General features: G+C 36.1%; 1 protein-coding gene across 3 annotated transcripts in view; it reads right to left on the bottom strand.

Annotated features, from left to right (window-relative positions):
• The window catches only part of ASH1L (ASH1 like histone lysine methyltransferase), a 231,182-nt gene that overhangs the window by 104,350 nt on the left and 112,846 nt on the right, over nt 1–13,986 (bottom strand). For all 3 annotated transcript variants that reach the window (XM_044002148.1, XM_044002147.1, XM_044002149.1), the window contains exons 4-5: nt 9,228–9,329; nt 323–1,064 (exon numbers count right to left, since the gene is read on the bottom strand). In XM_044002148.1, coding sequence (XP_043858083.1) covers nt 323–1,064; nt 9,228–9,329 — 844 coding nt within the window. The remainder of the gene's footprint in view (nt 1–322; nt 1,065–9,227; nt 9,330–13,986) is intronic.

Raw genomic sequence — 13,986 nt, 5'->3', positions numbered from 1 at the left:
AGTCAGAAGACCTGTATTCTAGTCCCAAATCTACTACTAAGTAGCTATATGATTTTGAATACATTATTTTCTTTCTCTGGTTTCAGTTGCCTAATCCGTAAAGAGACAGAGTTGGACCAAATGTTCTTTAAAATCTCTTCAGCCTTAAAATTTTATGACTCTATAAAAAGTTAATAGAGAAAAATCAATAATGAAATATATAATCTAGAAGAACAACTTACATAGCTCAAAGTAAAGTAAAGCTTAAGAAATTATCTGGGATAACTGCACTTTGCAGATAAAGTAAAGTAGAGGTTTCTTCTCTTCAAAACAAATAAGTTACCTTTTATTATTCTCCTGTTCTTCTTCGGGAATTATCTTCTGTCTTTTCCTTGCTTCTTCCTCCAGAAGCCAACTTTTCCTTTTCCATCCTTTCCTAAGTTCTGGGTTCAGGTTCACACTCTGAACAACAGCCTCAATGACATCTGTAACTGTATCAGGACCAAGATGCAGTGTTCCACCTTCCTCCCCTTCATCTAATTCTGGGCTGGCAAACTGGGCAGCCTGGAATGCCTGCATTGACACTACAGCCTGGAGGGGATATTTCCGAGGTCGGCCTGGTCTGCGCTTCACAAAATTATTACCTGTCCTTGCCTGTCTTTGAAGCTTTTTGGCTTTTAATATTTTATTGACATGGTCCAGGTTTTTCTTGGTGGCCAAGATTTTATCATAATTGCACATTTTCCGGGCTTGGCGTTGCATGGCTTCTACCACACTCCTCTTGAGATGATGGGGGGAACAGCTGCTTGGCAACCTCTCAGAGAGGAGTGAGATGGTGGTGTTGCTGCAGGAGTCACTAGGTGCTGTGGGTACTAGCAGGCTGTCTGATTTCCCCAGACCTCGTTCCCTACTATGAGTATGGCCTGGGCTTGAGGAAGGTGGGATAGAGACTGTGGCAATGACAGCATCAATGTTTTTCTCTAAGTTCCCTTGGCTTTCATGTTGTGCCATCCGCTGAAGCAGACTATCCACAGAGTCATCCACAGATGTTCCTAATCTTGTACCTCGGGTAGGGATTCCAATCACTGAAAGAGACAAAGAATCACACACAGGCAAAAAACAGTACTCGTGATTATTTGAAAACTGTATGGTGTGAAAAAGAGGTAATGCAATTATTGTTTTCCTTAATAATAAAATTAAATTAATTCCATTTATTTGCCTATCACAAACTGTCAACTTTCCCTGAATGAGAAAAATATTTAAGGTTAATAATACAAACAAAATTACTAATTTGAATTTCCTTACTACTGATGTCTGAGAAGACCACAGTGATATGTTATGAAAAAAAAAACAAACAAAACCAAATCCAATTCTCATTTGGTCCAGTAAGAAAGCAGCAGACTCTACCACAATTACACATGAAATAAAAAGGCAGAAACTGAATTAGAGCTCAAGACTCTTAAATGGCAACCCAGAATTCTATTAGAATTTGTTAGAGGCAACCTAAGATTAGGAGCCTGGAAAGGATAACTAGAGGACAAAAGAAATTATGAAATTTCTTCTCCTGGATAATTAAGATTAGGATAAATAACCATCTTTCCAGTCTCGTGTAGTATATATTTGAATAAGAAACACTTATTTTTCAAACTAATTATTTCAGGTCCCAAACCCTACTCATTGTACAACTACTATGCCAAAACTCTTGTAAAAGATGTTTAAAATAGGTTTTTTCCCAAGATGCCCAGTGGAATGATGGAGGACCAGATTTAAACTTACTCACTTTTGAGTTAAAAGGTCACTGCTGTACCTTTCTGATCTGTATAGATCTCATATATATAGAGATAGATAGATAGATAGATAGATAGATAGATAGATAGATAGATAGATAGATAGATAGATAAGTATAGATACTCCCACGTTAACACTTTGTGATCTGGCTTCAATCCTAAACACACTCAACTTAAATCACTCTTTTCTTTCACTAATTTCTTAGCTAAATTCCATAGTCCCTTTTAGGTTTTCATTTTTTTTTTTTAACTCTCTCTCAAGTATATGGAATACCAAAGATAATCCTCCTCTTTCTCTGGTTTCTGATATGATGTGCTCCTAGTCTTCATCTACTTTTTCAACTATTTGGCTATTCTTTCACTGACTTTTTAAAAGTATTTTATTATTTTCCAGTTACATATAAGGATAGTTTTCAACATTTGTTTTCACAGGATTTTTAGATCCAAATTTTGTTCTCCCACCCTCCCTTTCCTCACTCCTCCCCAAGATGGAAAGCAGTCTGACATAGGTTGTATATGTACAATCACATTAAACATATTTCTACATTAGTCATCTTGAGAAAGAAGAATCAGAGCACAAGGGAAAAACCTCAAAAAAGAAGGGAAAAAAACCAGTCCAAAAGTAGAAACAGTATGGTTCAATCTACAACCATAATTCACAGTTCTTTTTTTTCTGGATGTTGAGAAAATTTTCTATCATGAGTTCTTTGAAACTGTTTTGGATCGTTGCACTGCTGAGAAGAGCCAAGTCTATCCTCATTGTTCATCACACAATGTTGCTGTTACTGTGTACAATGTTCTCCTGGTTCTGGTCCTCTCAGTCAGCATCAGTTCATGTAAGTCCTTCCAGGTTTCTCTGAACTCCTCCTGCTCATCATTTCTTACAGCACAATAGTATTCCATTACATTCATATACTACAACTTGTTTAGCCATTCCCCTATTGATGGGCATTCCCTCAGTTTCCAATTCTTTGCCACCACAAAGAGAGCTGCCATAAATATTTTTGTACATGTGGGTCCTTTCCCCTTCTCTATGGTCTCTTTGGGATACAAACCTAGCAGTGGTAGCAGTGGGTCAAAGGGCATGAACAATCCCACAGCTCTTTGGGTATATTTCCAAATTGGTCTCCAGAATGGTTGGATCAGTTCACAGCTCCACCAACCATCAGTGTTCCAATTTTTCCACACCTTCTCCAACATTTATTATTTTCTTTTTTTGTCATATTAGCCAATCTGATAGGAGTGAGGTGGTAGCTCAGAGTTGTTTTAATTTGCATTTCTCTGATCAATAGTGATTTAGAGCATTTTTTCATATGGCAATAGATAGCTTTGACTTCATCAGAAAACTGCCTGTTCATATCCTTTGATCATTTCTCAATTGGGGAATGACTTGGATTCTTATAAGCTTGATTTAGTTCCCAATATATTTTAGAAATGAGGCCTTTATCAGAAATGCTGGCTGTAAAAATTGTTTCCCAGTTTTATGCCTCCATTCTAATTTTGGCTACATTGCTTCTGTTTGTACAAAACTTTTTAATTTAATGTAATCAAAGTCTTCCATCTTACATTTAACAATATTCTCTATCTCTTGTTTGGACATAAATTGTTTTCCTCTCCATAGATCTGAGAGGTAAACCATTCCTTTCTCTCCTAATTTATCTATGGTATCATCCTTTATGTCTAAATCTTGAACCCATTTTGACCTTATTTTTGTATAAGGTGTAAGGTGTTGGTTTATGCCTAGTTCCTACCATACTATCTTCCAGTTTTCCCAGCAGTTTTTCTCAAATACTGAGTTCCTATCCCAGAAACTGGAGCCTTTGGGTTTATCAAACAGTAGATTACTATAGTAATTTACTACTGTGTCTCCTGTGCCTAACCTATTCCATTCATCCACCACTCTATTTCTTAGCCAGTACCAAATAGTTTCGATGACTGCCGCTTTATAGTATAGCTTCAGATTTGGCACAGCTAGCCCACCTTCCTGTCTTTCACTGACTTTTTGTTTGTTTTTTGTTTTTTTGCAGGGCAATGGGGGTTAAGTCACTTGCCCAGGGTCACACAGCTGGTAAGTGTCAAGTGTCTGAGGCTGGATTTGAACTCAGGTACTCCTGAATCCAGGGCCAGTGCTTTATCCACTGTGCCACCTAGCCGCCCCCTTTCACTGACTTTTAATGCTCTCTGTTCTCCAGAGACAAAATGAAATTTATTTCTTGTTCTATTATCTCATTTTCCCTGAAAAAATTAAAAGAATAAGTAAAAACATATAAATTGTTATTTTCCAAATCTGCATCTCTACCACAGATATCTTCTTTCTTCTCAAGATCTGTAACAGCATGTTGAAAAGGAACTTAATTCTCCACTTCTTTCCCCAATATTATTATCCCTTTCTACCACCCTATATGTCTGCACCATTATTTCCTACTCCTCTGGAATTGCATGTAATCTTGGAGTTATTTTTAACTTCCCTTTCCACTGCCCTCCACATGCAATCAGGTACTAGATCCTGTTCATTCTTCCACTATAATCTCTCATGCATTGGCCCTTCTTCATGTTCGTTAGCTACCAACCCTAATCTAGGCTTTGATAATTTCTCATCTATATCAATACTCTCTTAGCTAGTCTCCACACCTTTAGCCTCTTCCTACTCAAGTCAAATCCCACACAAACTTGTTAGAATAAACTTCCTCAACTAACTTTTAAAAAATCACATTGGTCTCTGCTTAAGATTTAACAGTGGTCTCAACAACTCTAGCACAAGGTTAAATTTTAGGTCCTCCATCAAGCATTCCCCAAACCTCTCCAAACTAATCTAATAAAAATATATATAACTAGACTTATGCAGTACTTTAAGTTTTGCATAGGGCTTTACAACTTATCCCACTTGATCTTCACAACAACCCTGTGAGGCAGGTACAATTATGATCCCCATTTTACAGATGAGGAAACTGAGGTTGAGAGGGGGGGGGTAAGTGACTTGCCTAATGTGAGGGAACATCTAAACTAAGGTCTTTGTGACTCCAAGTCCAACATGCTATTCATCTAGCTGCCCAATTTTCTAGTTGTCTATTACATGCAATAACTTCTACTTCAGTCAAGTCAATTTGCTTGCCATCACTTGCACCTCTAAGCCTATGCACACAATAATTATTTCCAATTCGAATGTTCATCATTTCTCTCAAAACTCAACTTTACAGTCTGCATCCTCTGGGAAACATTTTCTTTTTTTTTTTTTCCCTTTTTTTTTAAAGTGAGGCAATTGGGGTTAAGTGACTTGCCCAGGGTCACACAGCTAGTAAGTGTTAAGTGTCTGAGGTCGGATTTGAACTCAGGTACTCCTGACTCCAGGGCCGGTGCTCTATCCACAAACATTTTCTAATATATTATTCCTTTACATCACTATTTAGTATTTAAGTATTCAATTTGTATTTTATTATTTTGCATCAATTGACATTTTTATCCATTGAAAACTGTTTTGTTTTTGTTGGGCAATGAGGGTTAAGTGACTTGCCCAGGGTCACACAGCTAGTAAGTGTCAAGTGTTTGAGGCTGGATTTGAACTCAGGTCCTCCTGAATCCAGGGCTGGTGCTTTATCCACTACGCCACCTAGCTGCCCCGAAAACTGTTTTAAGTTCATTTGAACTAAACTGTAATTTCTTCAATGGTATCGACTGTGAATTCTATTTGCAACCCCATATCATAAGGCTTTGGGTTTGGTGCTCCAGAGTCCACTAAGTACTCAGTCATTGTTGGGTTTTTTTGGTCATTGCTTTTTAATTTGCTAACACAAGGACCTTATTCTAAATTAGAGTAACTACGTTTGCTAACTATGTGAGCAGAGATTCCATGAAATCCCACTGTGGAGATGTAGACTTCTGGCAACAACAAGTTGACATGAATTTGGGCACCAACTTTAGGCTTTCTTGGTTCAAATTAAAGCTTTCAGAGATAAAAAATAAGCATACACTGAGATATTCTTAAAAACCTACAAATGCAAGCAGCAAGAGACTTCTGAGACAGTAACCAACTTTAATGAAAAATTAAGAATTTCCCTTTTTTCTACCATCTTATTAGCAAATCCTAAAGACTTGCCAAGAACTTAATGCCTTTGGAAAAAATTAATATCTTAACAAATAAGTGGCATCTTGTTTGACTTATTAGACTCATTTACTCTTTAATAACAGGAAAATTGGCAGGGCCTTTTTTGACATCCAATGTAATTTGAAGGACAATTAAATGATCATGAACGGTATCCCAGTCCTTTAGGTATATCCAAAGGAAATGGAACATCTTTGGGATTTGCCATCTGTTTAGTAAACTGAGATATGTAAACACCTGTACTACTCCATAGTAATTTAGCTCTGTAACACATTTTTTTTGGGGGGGACAAGATGCCTGATATACTGCCCTTGAACTTGTGTCCTAGTTCTGAAGTAGATCCAAAAAGATAATATATTAATAAAGTAAACAATTGCACTGACAGCTGCATTCATTGTCTTGCATACTAAGAGTCTGTAGTAACAAAGAAGTTTTTTATTAACAGAATATTTTGATAACACAGTCCACCCACAAAGGCAACAGTGGCCAAACTGTCAAGAGCTCCCCACCTGGTATGTATAGATCTGAGTTGTTTTCCCAAATTCATTTTGTTGTTTTTCCAGGCTCCCTAGTAACAAATAATCAAAATTATTTCCCTTAGCTCTTTAAGTGAACACAAGAATGTTAACAAGTAGTATAACTTGTTGAGAAGAGGTCTTGACCAGCAATGAAAAGAATGAGTTTCCAATTACACTATATTCATTGTGACCCATTTTCTCGATGTCTTAATTTCTTATCTATAAAATGAGTTATAATCCTTGTTACCTGCTACAAAGGGAGGTTCTGAATATGAATGAGATGAAATATAGGAAAGTATTTTAATATGAGCTCCTTCAAGGAAGGGCTTTCTTGAAAGCCACAGAATAATAATAATAGTTATATATATATGTGTGTGTGTGTGTATATGTATATATGTATATAGTAGTTTTAAGGTTTGCAAAGAGCTTTACCACATTCTTATTTAATCCTTACAACAACCCTGTGAAGTAGGTGCTGCTATTACTTCCATTTTTATAAATGAGGAAACTGAGTTAAGCACAGGGTAAGTAATTTGCCCAGGGTCACATAGTTAATAAGTTTTGAAGAGATGATTTTAATATGTCTTCCTAACTCCCACATCCAGCATTTTATCCACTATACCATTTAAGTGCCTATATAATTAAGGTGAAACTACATTATCTAGTAATAATCAGGGTGGAAAGAGAATATAAACTATGTAAGGATGAGAATTATGTTCTTTCCCTTCCAATATTAAATAGGTAGTCTTATTCAGTATAGTACCTCTGCTGAGGAATATTTAGCATAGCATATCAGCTGAGATTAGAGACTGAGGTATAGGCATAAAGAAATCTGGAAAGCACTGAGCAAAAAAGCAGATAAATCAATGAGTCGATTCCATTTCTGACAAATAGCTTTGCTGCTCATTCCCATGATGATATATAACCATGTCCTCAATTCAAGCAGTTTACTGCCTTTCTATGTACTGAACAACATGCAGCTTTATCATCAAGCCAATGCTTCCTGCAGATTACTATCAAATTGCAACCAAAATAAATCAACCCAGACAGGTGAAAATAAGAATGTTCAACCAAGGTTTCAGAAGTGTTAAAAAAAAAATTAATAGAGGATGAGATAAATGAAACTTAAAATTTTGGACAGTTTTACCTCCAGTAGCTACTTCTAAATGGTCTTCTGATAAAGAGCTTTGTGGCTTTTTATTTTTTTGATGCACTGTAGTAACAGATGTTTTATCCTAATGGATATCTCTCCAAACAACATCTCATCTGTCTTGTGGAATGCCTTGAAGAATAACCCTTCCAGGTATCCAAAGGATGCATTTAGTCTTGCTGAGGTTAAAAGACACCCCAAAGGGGCAGCTAGATGGCGCAGTGGATAGAGCACCAGCCCTGGAGTCAGGAGTACCTGAGTTCAAATCTGGCCTCAGACACTTAACACTTACTAGCTGTGTGACCCTGGGCAAGTCACTTAACCCCAATTGCCTCACTAAAAAAAAAAAAATGTAAAAAAAAAAAAGACACCCCAAAGTACTACAAAAGCAAAGTGCTATGGCAAATATAAGATGGTCACTGCAGCTGAGCTTGCCTATGCTTCTGGCATGTTGTACTGGTGAAGTTTCAGATGTAATAGGAATATAAATTGATAATCTGATGCATATTAAATTTAGGTATTATTTACCAAAGGCAAATAGCACCAATGCAGAAGTTAGGCAATTGATTACAAAGCAGAGATAGATACGTGAGAATGAGGAGAACAGATAAGCAAGAAGCCATATGGGAAATAGGAACAAACTATGAGAGGGGCACAGAAAAGTAGAAACAAGAAAAAAGTCAGATCAAGAGAGCCAGACCTATAACAGTGACAGGCTCTAAGAGAGAAATAACCAGAAATAACAAGACATAAAAAGAGAGACAGACAAGTCCAGAATGGACTTGCCATCAAGATAGGAAGTAGCTACATAATTATACAATACAAATAATCTTGTTATACTTTATACAAAATAAGACATGCCTTTTTAAGGGTTGGAACTGTTCACAAACTCTTGATGATTTTTATGAATGCCCATGGAAAGAATCCTGTATTTGTAAGATTCCTATGTACTTATACCCTGAATTGAGAGACTGCAGTAGTTATGAGGCTGTTATCACAATAAAATCAGAATTAACTTAAAAAAAAAAAGACTACGTTATAACTTGTCAATTCCTGTCAGTATCATGTTAAAACAAAAAACAATCCTAATTTTTATTAACAATCTATTTCATAGAACTCTAACATTTTTTACAGTAGCTTTATACTGTTTAATAATCTATAGTACGGAGCTCTTTTTTATCTATTCTAAATCTCTCTTGCTGCCATTTGAAACTAATTTTCCTTTTTAATACCCAGTAGAGGGAGAAAATAGTGGTATACTATCCTTTCCTGAAAAACTCTGTTATGCTTAAAAGTAAATATTAAGCCTCTTTTTGGGTGATTCCTGTTTCCTTTTGATCACAGGCTATATTTTTTTTAATTTCCATTTTTGCAGCTTGCTTACTTTCCAATCTATTTATTTTGGATGCTTTTTTTGGGGGACTCAATCCAAATCTCCACACCCTTGGTATTATAGTATATAATTCTACAGTATATAATTAGTATTCCTAATTATAATCAATCTAGGATGGAAGGAGAAGATTACTCTCTGGTTTCTATGTATATTTCCATACTCTTGCATTATGTTTGTCTTTTCATCACAAAAGTTAGATACATCATTCACTCAAGTTAGGCATCCACAGAAATGAATAAGTTATGTCAATACCAGAGATAAGAACCAACCATAAAAGTCTGAGAAAATAAGTATTACTTGCCTGTTGAAGAAGTGCTCTCTGATGAAGATCTCTTTCGGGTAGGGCTGCAGTTTGTGCTCTCTGCCGGCCTTTGAGAGGGCTTGTCTAGGGTTGGCTGGGAGCCTAGAGAACAGAAGAGAAAGATCACAAGAGAGCTTATATTTACTTAAATAAAAAGAGACAATGGCAACATCTTGCATAAGAATGATTCTGAATGCTTAACATTCTTTAGTTGTTGCTATTTCCCTTTATTTTAAAAGCTCTGCTTGGAAATAGTCATAAATATAGCAGGTAGAGAAGAATAGCACTGGATTTTATTAATAGAATATCATAGTTACTGTTAGTAGTAATCTTTATGGGCAACTACCTTAAGTCAACAGAGAAGATTTTTCAGGTAAATAGAATGTATAAAACTAAGATAGTTCAGCTTCTCAGAATTACCATTCTAAAATGGATAAACAAATAAAATAGCTTAATTTATAAGACAACCAGTGGTAATGTCAAAGATGTTAGTTCCTCCAATGGTCCATGTTAACTCTATAAAGACAAAATTTAAATGTGAAATTAAAATGGAGGTGGAATGATGTGATGTGGGAGAAAGATTTAAATTTAATATACTTCACTGAAGTTCTATAGCAGGAATTAGCAAGTTCTTACCTCATTCAATGGGATCCTGTGCCCATGAACATTTTCACCTTCTGTATTTTCAGCCTTTTATAAACCATATTCTGGAATCAATTTGCAATTAAATTACCTAGAATTTATGATTTTCACCAGCATAGTCTATGTCTCAGTAGATAAATCATAGGGATTTATTTGCCTGAGGCACACAGAAATTGTGACTTGTCCAGGGTTGAAAAGTCAATAACTATCAGAGATGAATCTATACACAGACCTTTCTGCCTTGTAGCCAACTCCTCAAGCCACTATGCCAGGCTGCCTCTACATCATGCTGATAGTGTTTAAATAAACCTCTCTTAAACAGTATACTCAGAGATTTTTAGTCATAGATTTAAATATAGAAAAGATTCAGAAGGCAAAGAAAGATTCCCTCAGACAAGGATTTGAGCACTGCTATGCTCAAATCACAGCAGTGATCTAATCTATCCAAAACCAGAAAAGTTCCACTAGAACAGACCCAATAAATAGGTAGTTAGCCTATTCCTGAAGAACTTTAATATGAGGGAACCAGTGATCTGAAAGTGCAGCTCACCCCACTTTTGAACAATTCTAATTGTTAGGAAGTTTTTCAAGACATAAAGCCTGAATGTTCTCGGTCTGCTCTTCCACCTAATTGCCCCCATAATATGTAATCTGTTTCCTATTTAGGAGAAAGTATGCTTTTCAGGAACATTCATTTTCCTGAAAAAAAAAATCAGTTCTGATAGTTTTCTTGTAATCTTAAAAAAAATCAGCTCAGAAATCAAAGTGATCATATATTTTATTATCATATATCATCTCAAGTCATCATATATTTTATTAAATCAAACTAGCAGCACTCTGAACAATTTCAATTGGTTTAGTTTAATAAACAGAATAAAACACTATATACCTCTAATCACCCCACCGCTTCCCCCAAATCAAAAAACAACCAACCAAACAAAAAAATACTACCAGAGAAAAAACGGAATCTAAAAACACTAAAAGATATAAAACAAATTGTCAAACATTAGAATTGTCAGGTATGACCTCCTAACCACCTCAAAAATTCCTTAAACATCAACTTGAGGAAAAAGTAAATAGATAAAAACAATTATATTTCCAGTGTTTCTCTTTGAGAAATTAGTAGATCGTGAACTTTGCCTTTTTATTCAGGTAGGACAGGAGGCTGAATGTTTCTATCAATTGAGAATACCTAAGAGGAATTTTTTTGGGGGTGGAGGGAACAGAAGGGATAAGAAAGAGAAGAATGGGTAAAAGCATTTATTATGTACCTACTATGTGCCAGGCACTGTGTTAAACACTTTACAAATATTAATTTGTTTGATCCTCACAACAACCCTGTGAGGTAGGTACTATTATTCTTATTTTAAAGTTGAAGAAAATGAGGCAGACAGGGGTTAAGTGACTTGCTGAGCTAGTAAGTGTCTAAGACTGGATTTAAATTCAGGTCTTCCAGACTCTCCAAGTCCAGCATTTGGTCCATTGTGCCACCCAGCTGCCTCAGATTTGGGAAACTGATGTTACTTCTTCTTACAAAAAACAAAGTGGCATCAGCAGATCTATTAAGAACTAAAGCTATCTTCTGTTCAGTCATATATATACTACTATGACAAAAAGGGGACTTTTTAGAAAGTTGAAACAAATATACCTGAAATGTTTTTATTATCAGATAAGATTTTTGCTGAATAATTAAACCCCACAATACAAAAAAGAGGTATTCTCAATTTATCCATCATAGCTAAGAAATTAAAACCTAGAAGTTAAAGAAGCTAGAATTCTGTGTTTATGGAAAAAAAATATGCAAGACCAGCCCAGACACGTAGACAAAATAACTAACAATTAAAAATCTTAAGGTAACCTCTTGGTTCATGCCCTCATAATTACAAATAACTACAAAAGACAGAAACAAATGGGGCAGCTAGGTGGTGCAATGGATAGAGCACCAGCCCTGGATTCAGGAGGACCTGAGTTCAAATCCAGCCTCAGACACTTGGCACTTACTGGCTGTGTGACCCTGGGCAAGTCACTTAACTCCAATTGCCTCACCCCCCCCCTCCCAAAGATAGAAACAAATGACCTAGGGAAGACTAGGTTAAAGAAAATTTCATTCAAGACTTTCCTTATAATCAGTCAACCGACAAAGTTTTTCTGAATATCTATTATTTGCCCAACACTGTGCTGGTTTAAAATATGGTCCTTGTCCTTAGAAAACTTCCTTAGGTATTGTGGCTACATTTTAGGGAGCATTAGTGTCACCCATTCTTGAGCTTCATCTTCAGTTCCTAGACTACCTCGTAACCATTTTGCAAATTCCTACAAGTTCTTTAGGAATCTTTAAGATAGTCTCAATGAAGACATCAACTATATCTGTCATGTGATCATCAGGATATCCTAAAAACCATCCTGCCTCATCTCACTCACCTCAGGTAAGAAGGTATAATCTCTTTCTTCAAAATTCCTTTTTTTGGGTGGCAACTGGAGCTTCTGAATAAGCAGTGGGAGTGAGAATGGGGGAGGGACAGGAAGAAGGAAAATAAGAGATTCTTGGAGGTTGTAACTGGATGTACTGCATGGCGGTTCCCCAAAAATTGAAATAACTGAGAAAGACATGACTTAGCTCATTTCATTTCTCAACCATTTGTCATTTCCTGAAAGCAACAGAAGCCAGAAGCCTACTCTTGGTGCTTAATAAAACACTGTGGATTTTTTTTTGGGGGGGGGTGGGGAAGTATTTTTCTTCTTTTAAAAAGTTTGTTCTAATCCTCACAAATCTGGGTACCGGTAAACAATACTTACAACATTCTGTATTTAAGGAAAATAAAGCTGTGCCTCTTAGTCACAGATCTCCAGCGCTTGACAAACACCGATTCTGAGCTCCTACCACATTTAAAAACACTGTCTAGCACAGTTCTAAGAAGATAAGGGTGCTTCATAAATATTATTTGATGATGAAAATCAAACAAAAAGATACTTCTTTAAGCTTAAAACTAGCAAGTAAAGCTATGTTTAATGTACAACTGGAAACACAATGAGCAAACTATTCAAGGACAAAGTTACTTTAATGCATTTTTACCCTAGTTGGGAAATGCTGAAAAATAATGAAATCTGGGAGACCAGACAAGTTTGATTAAATCTGCAAACCTAATCCTGTTAAAACTGCCAGAAGTCTTTCAAGTTTCATAATGGAAGTAGGTGACCAAAGATGGATAGATGTGGGAGATATTTCTAGACAGGACAAAGGTTGTCCATTCCAATATAGGTCAAAATCAAATTCTATGTTTGTACATAGAAACAAACCTAGGATGTAATGTAGGGACTGAGATTTATATTGAATATATATTTAGTTGATTAATGTCATATTTAGACCTTTTTGGACTGTGTGAAAAAAACAACATGGCTTTATTTATTTGCTACTAAGTTTACTTCTCAGGGAAACTCAACAACTGCTTATCTTTTCACCAATTTGTATGAATTAGTGTCAGTGAGATAAAGTTCAAGGTAGAGTAGGGACTCATTGATAAACAAATCAGGCAATTTGTCTCTAAGGCTTGAGATGCCAACTTAAAAAGTCAGCTAATTTGTCCCCTCATCAATATCAACTTCAGTTCCTAAATACAAAAACGAATAAAATGAAAAGAATACAAAGTATTACAAGGTAGGTACCTGCAGTGTTAGGCTCTTCCTCATCACCTGAAAGGCCAGGAAGTTCTCATTGGGAATCTTCCAACGCTGCATCTTTGTCACAGGTTCTCCATGATGAGGGTTATATCCTGAGTTAGAGCAATAACGTCAGATATGCCCAGGAGCTGGAATGCCAGGAAAATTCTTGGCCTTCTTTCTGTTCGGCTCCTTAGCAAAGAGTCATGTAGATTTCTATGTCAAAAGGTAAAGCTGTGCCCTTTGACAGGCTTCTGGTATCTTGTTTCCTCAAGAAAGTAGGTGCTTTGCTGCTCGCTATCTTGATCTCTACTAAGGGGATGTGCTAATAAGTGTTGATTCATATCTGCCTGTATGGATGGATAAAATGGAGATTCTGCTCTTCTGAGTAAATACTGTCCACTGATCAAAAGGCAATAAAAGTGTATCTCAGTCCAAAAAAAAAAAAAGTACAGTCAGA

This window comes from Dromiciops gliroides, chromosome 4 (assembly GCF_019393635.1).
Source record: "Dromiciops gliroides isolate mDroGli1 chromosome 4, mDroGli1.pri, whole genome shotgun sequence".
Taxonomy (NCBI): domain Eukaryota; kingdom Metazoa; phylum Chordata; class Mammalia; order Microbiotheria; family Microbiotheriidae; genus Dromiciops; species Dromiciops gliroides.
This window is presented reverse-complemented; position numbering and strand designations above follow the sequence as displayed.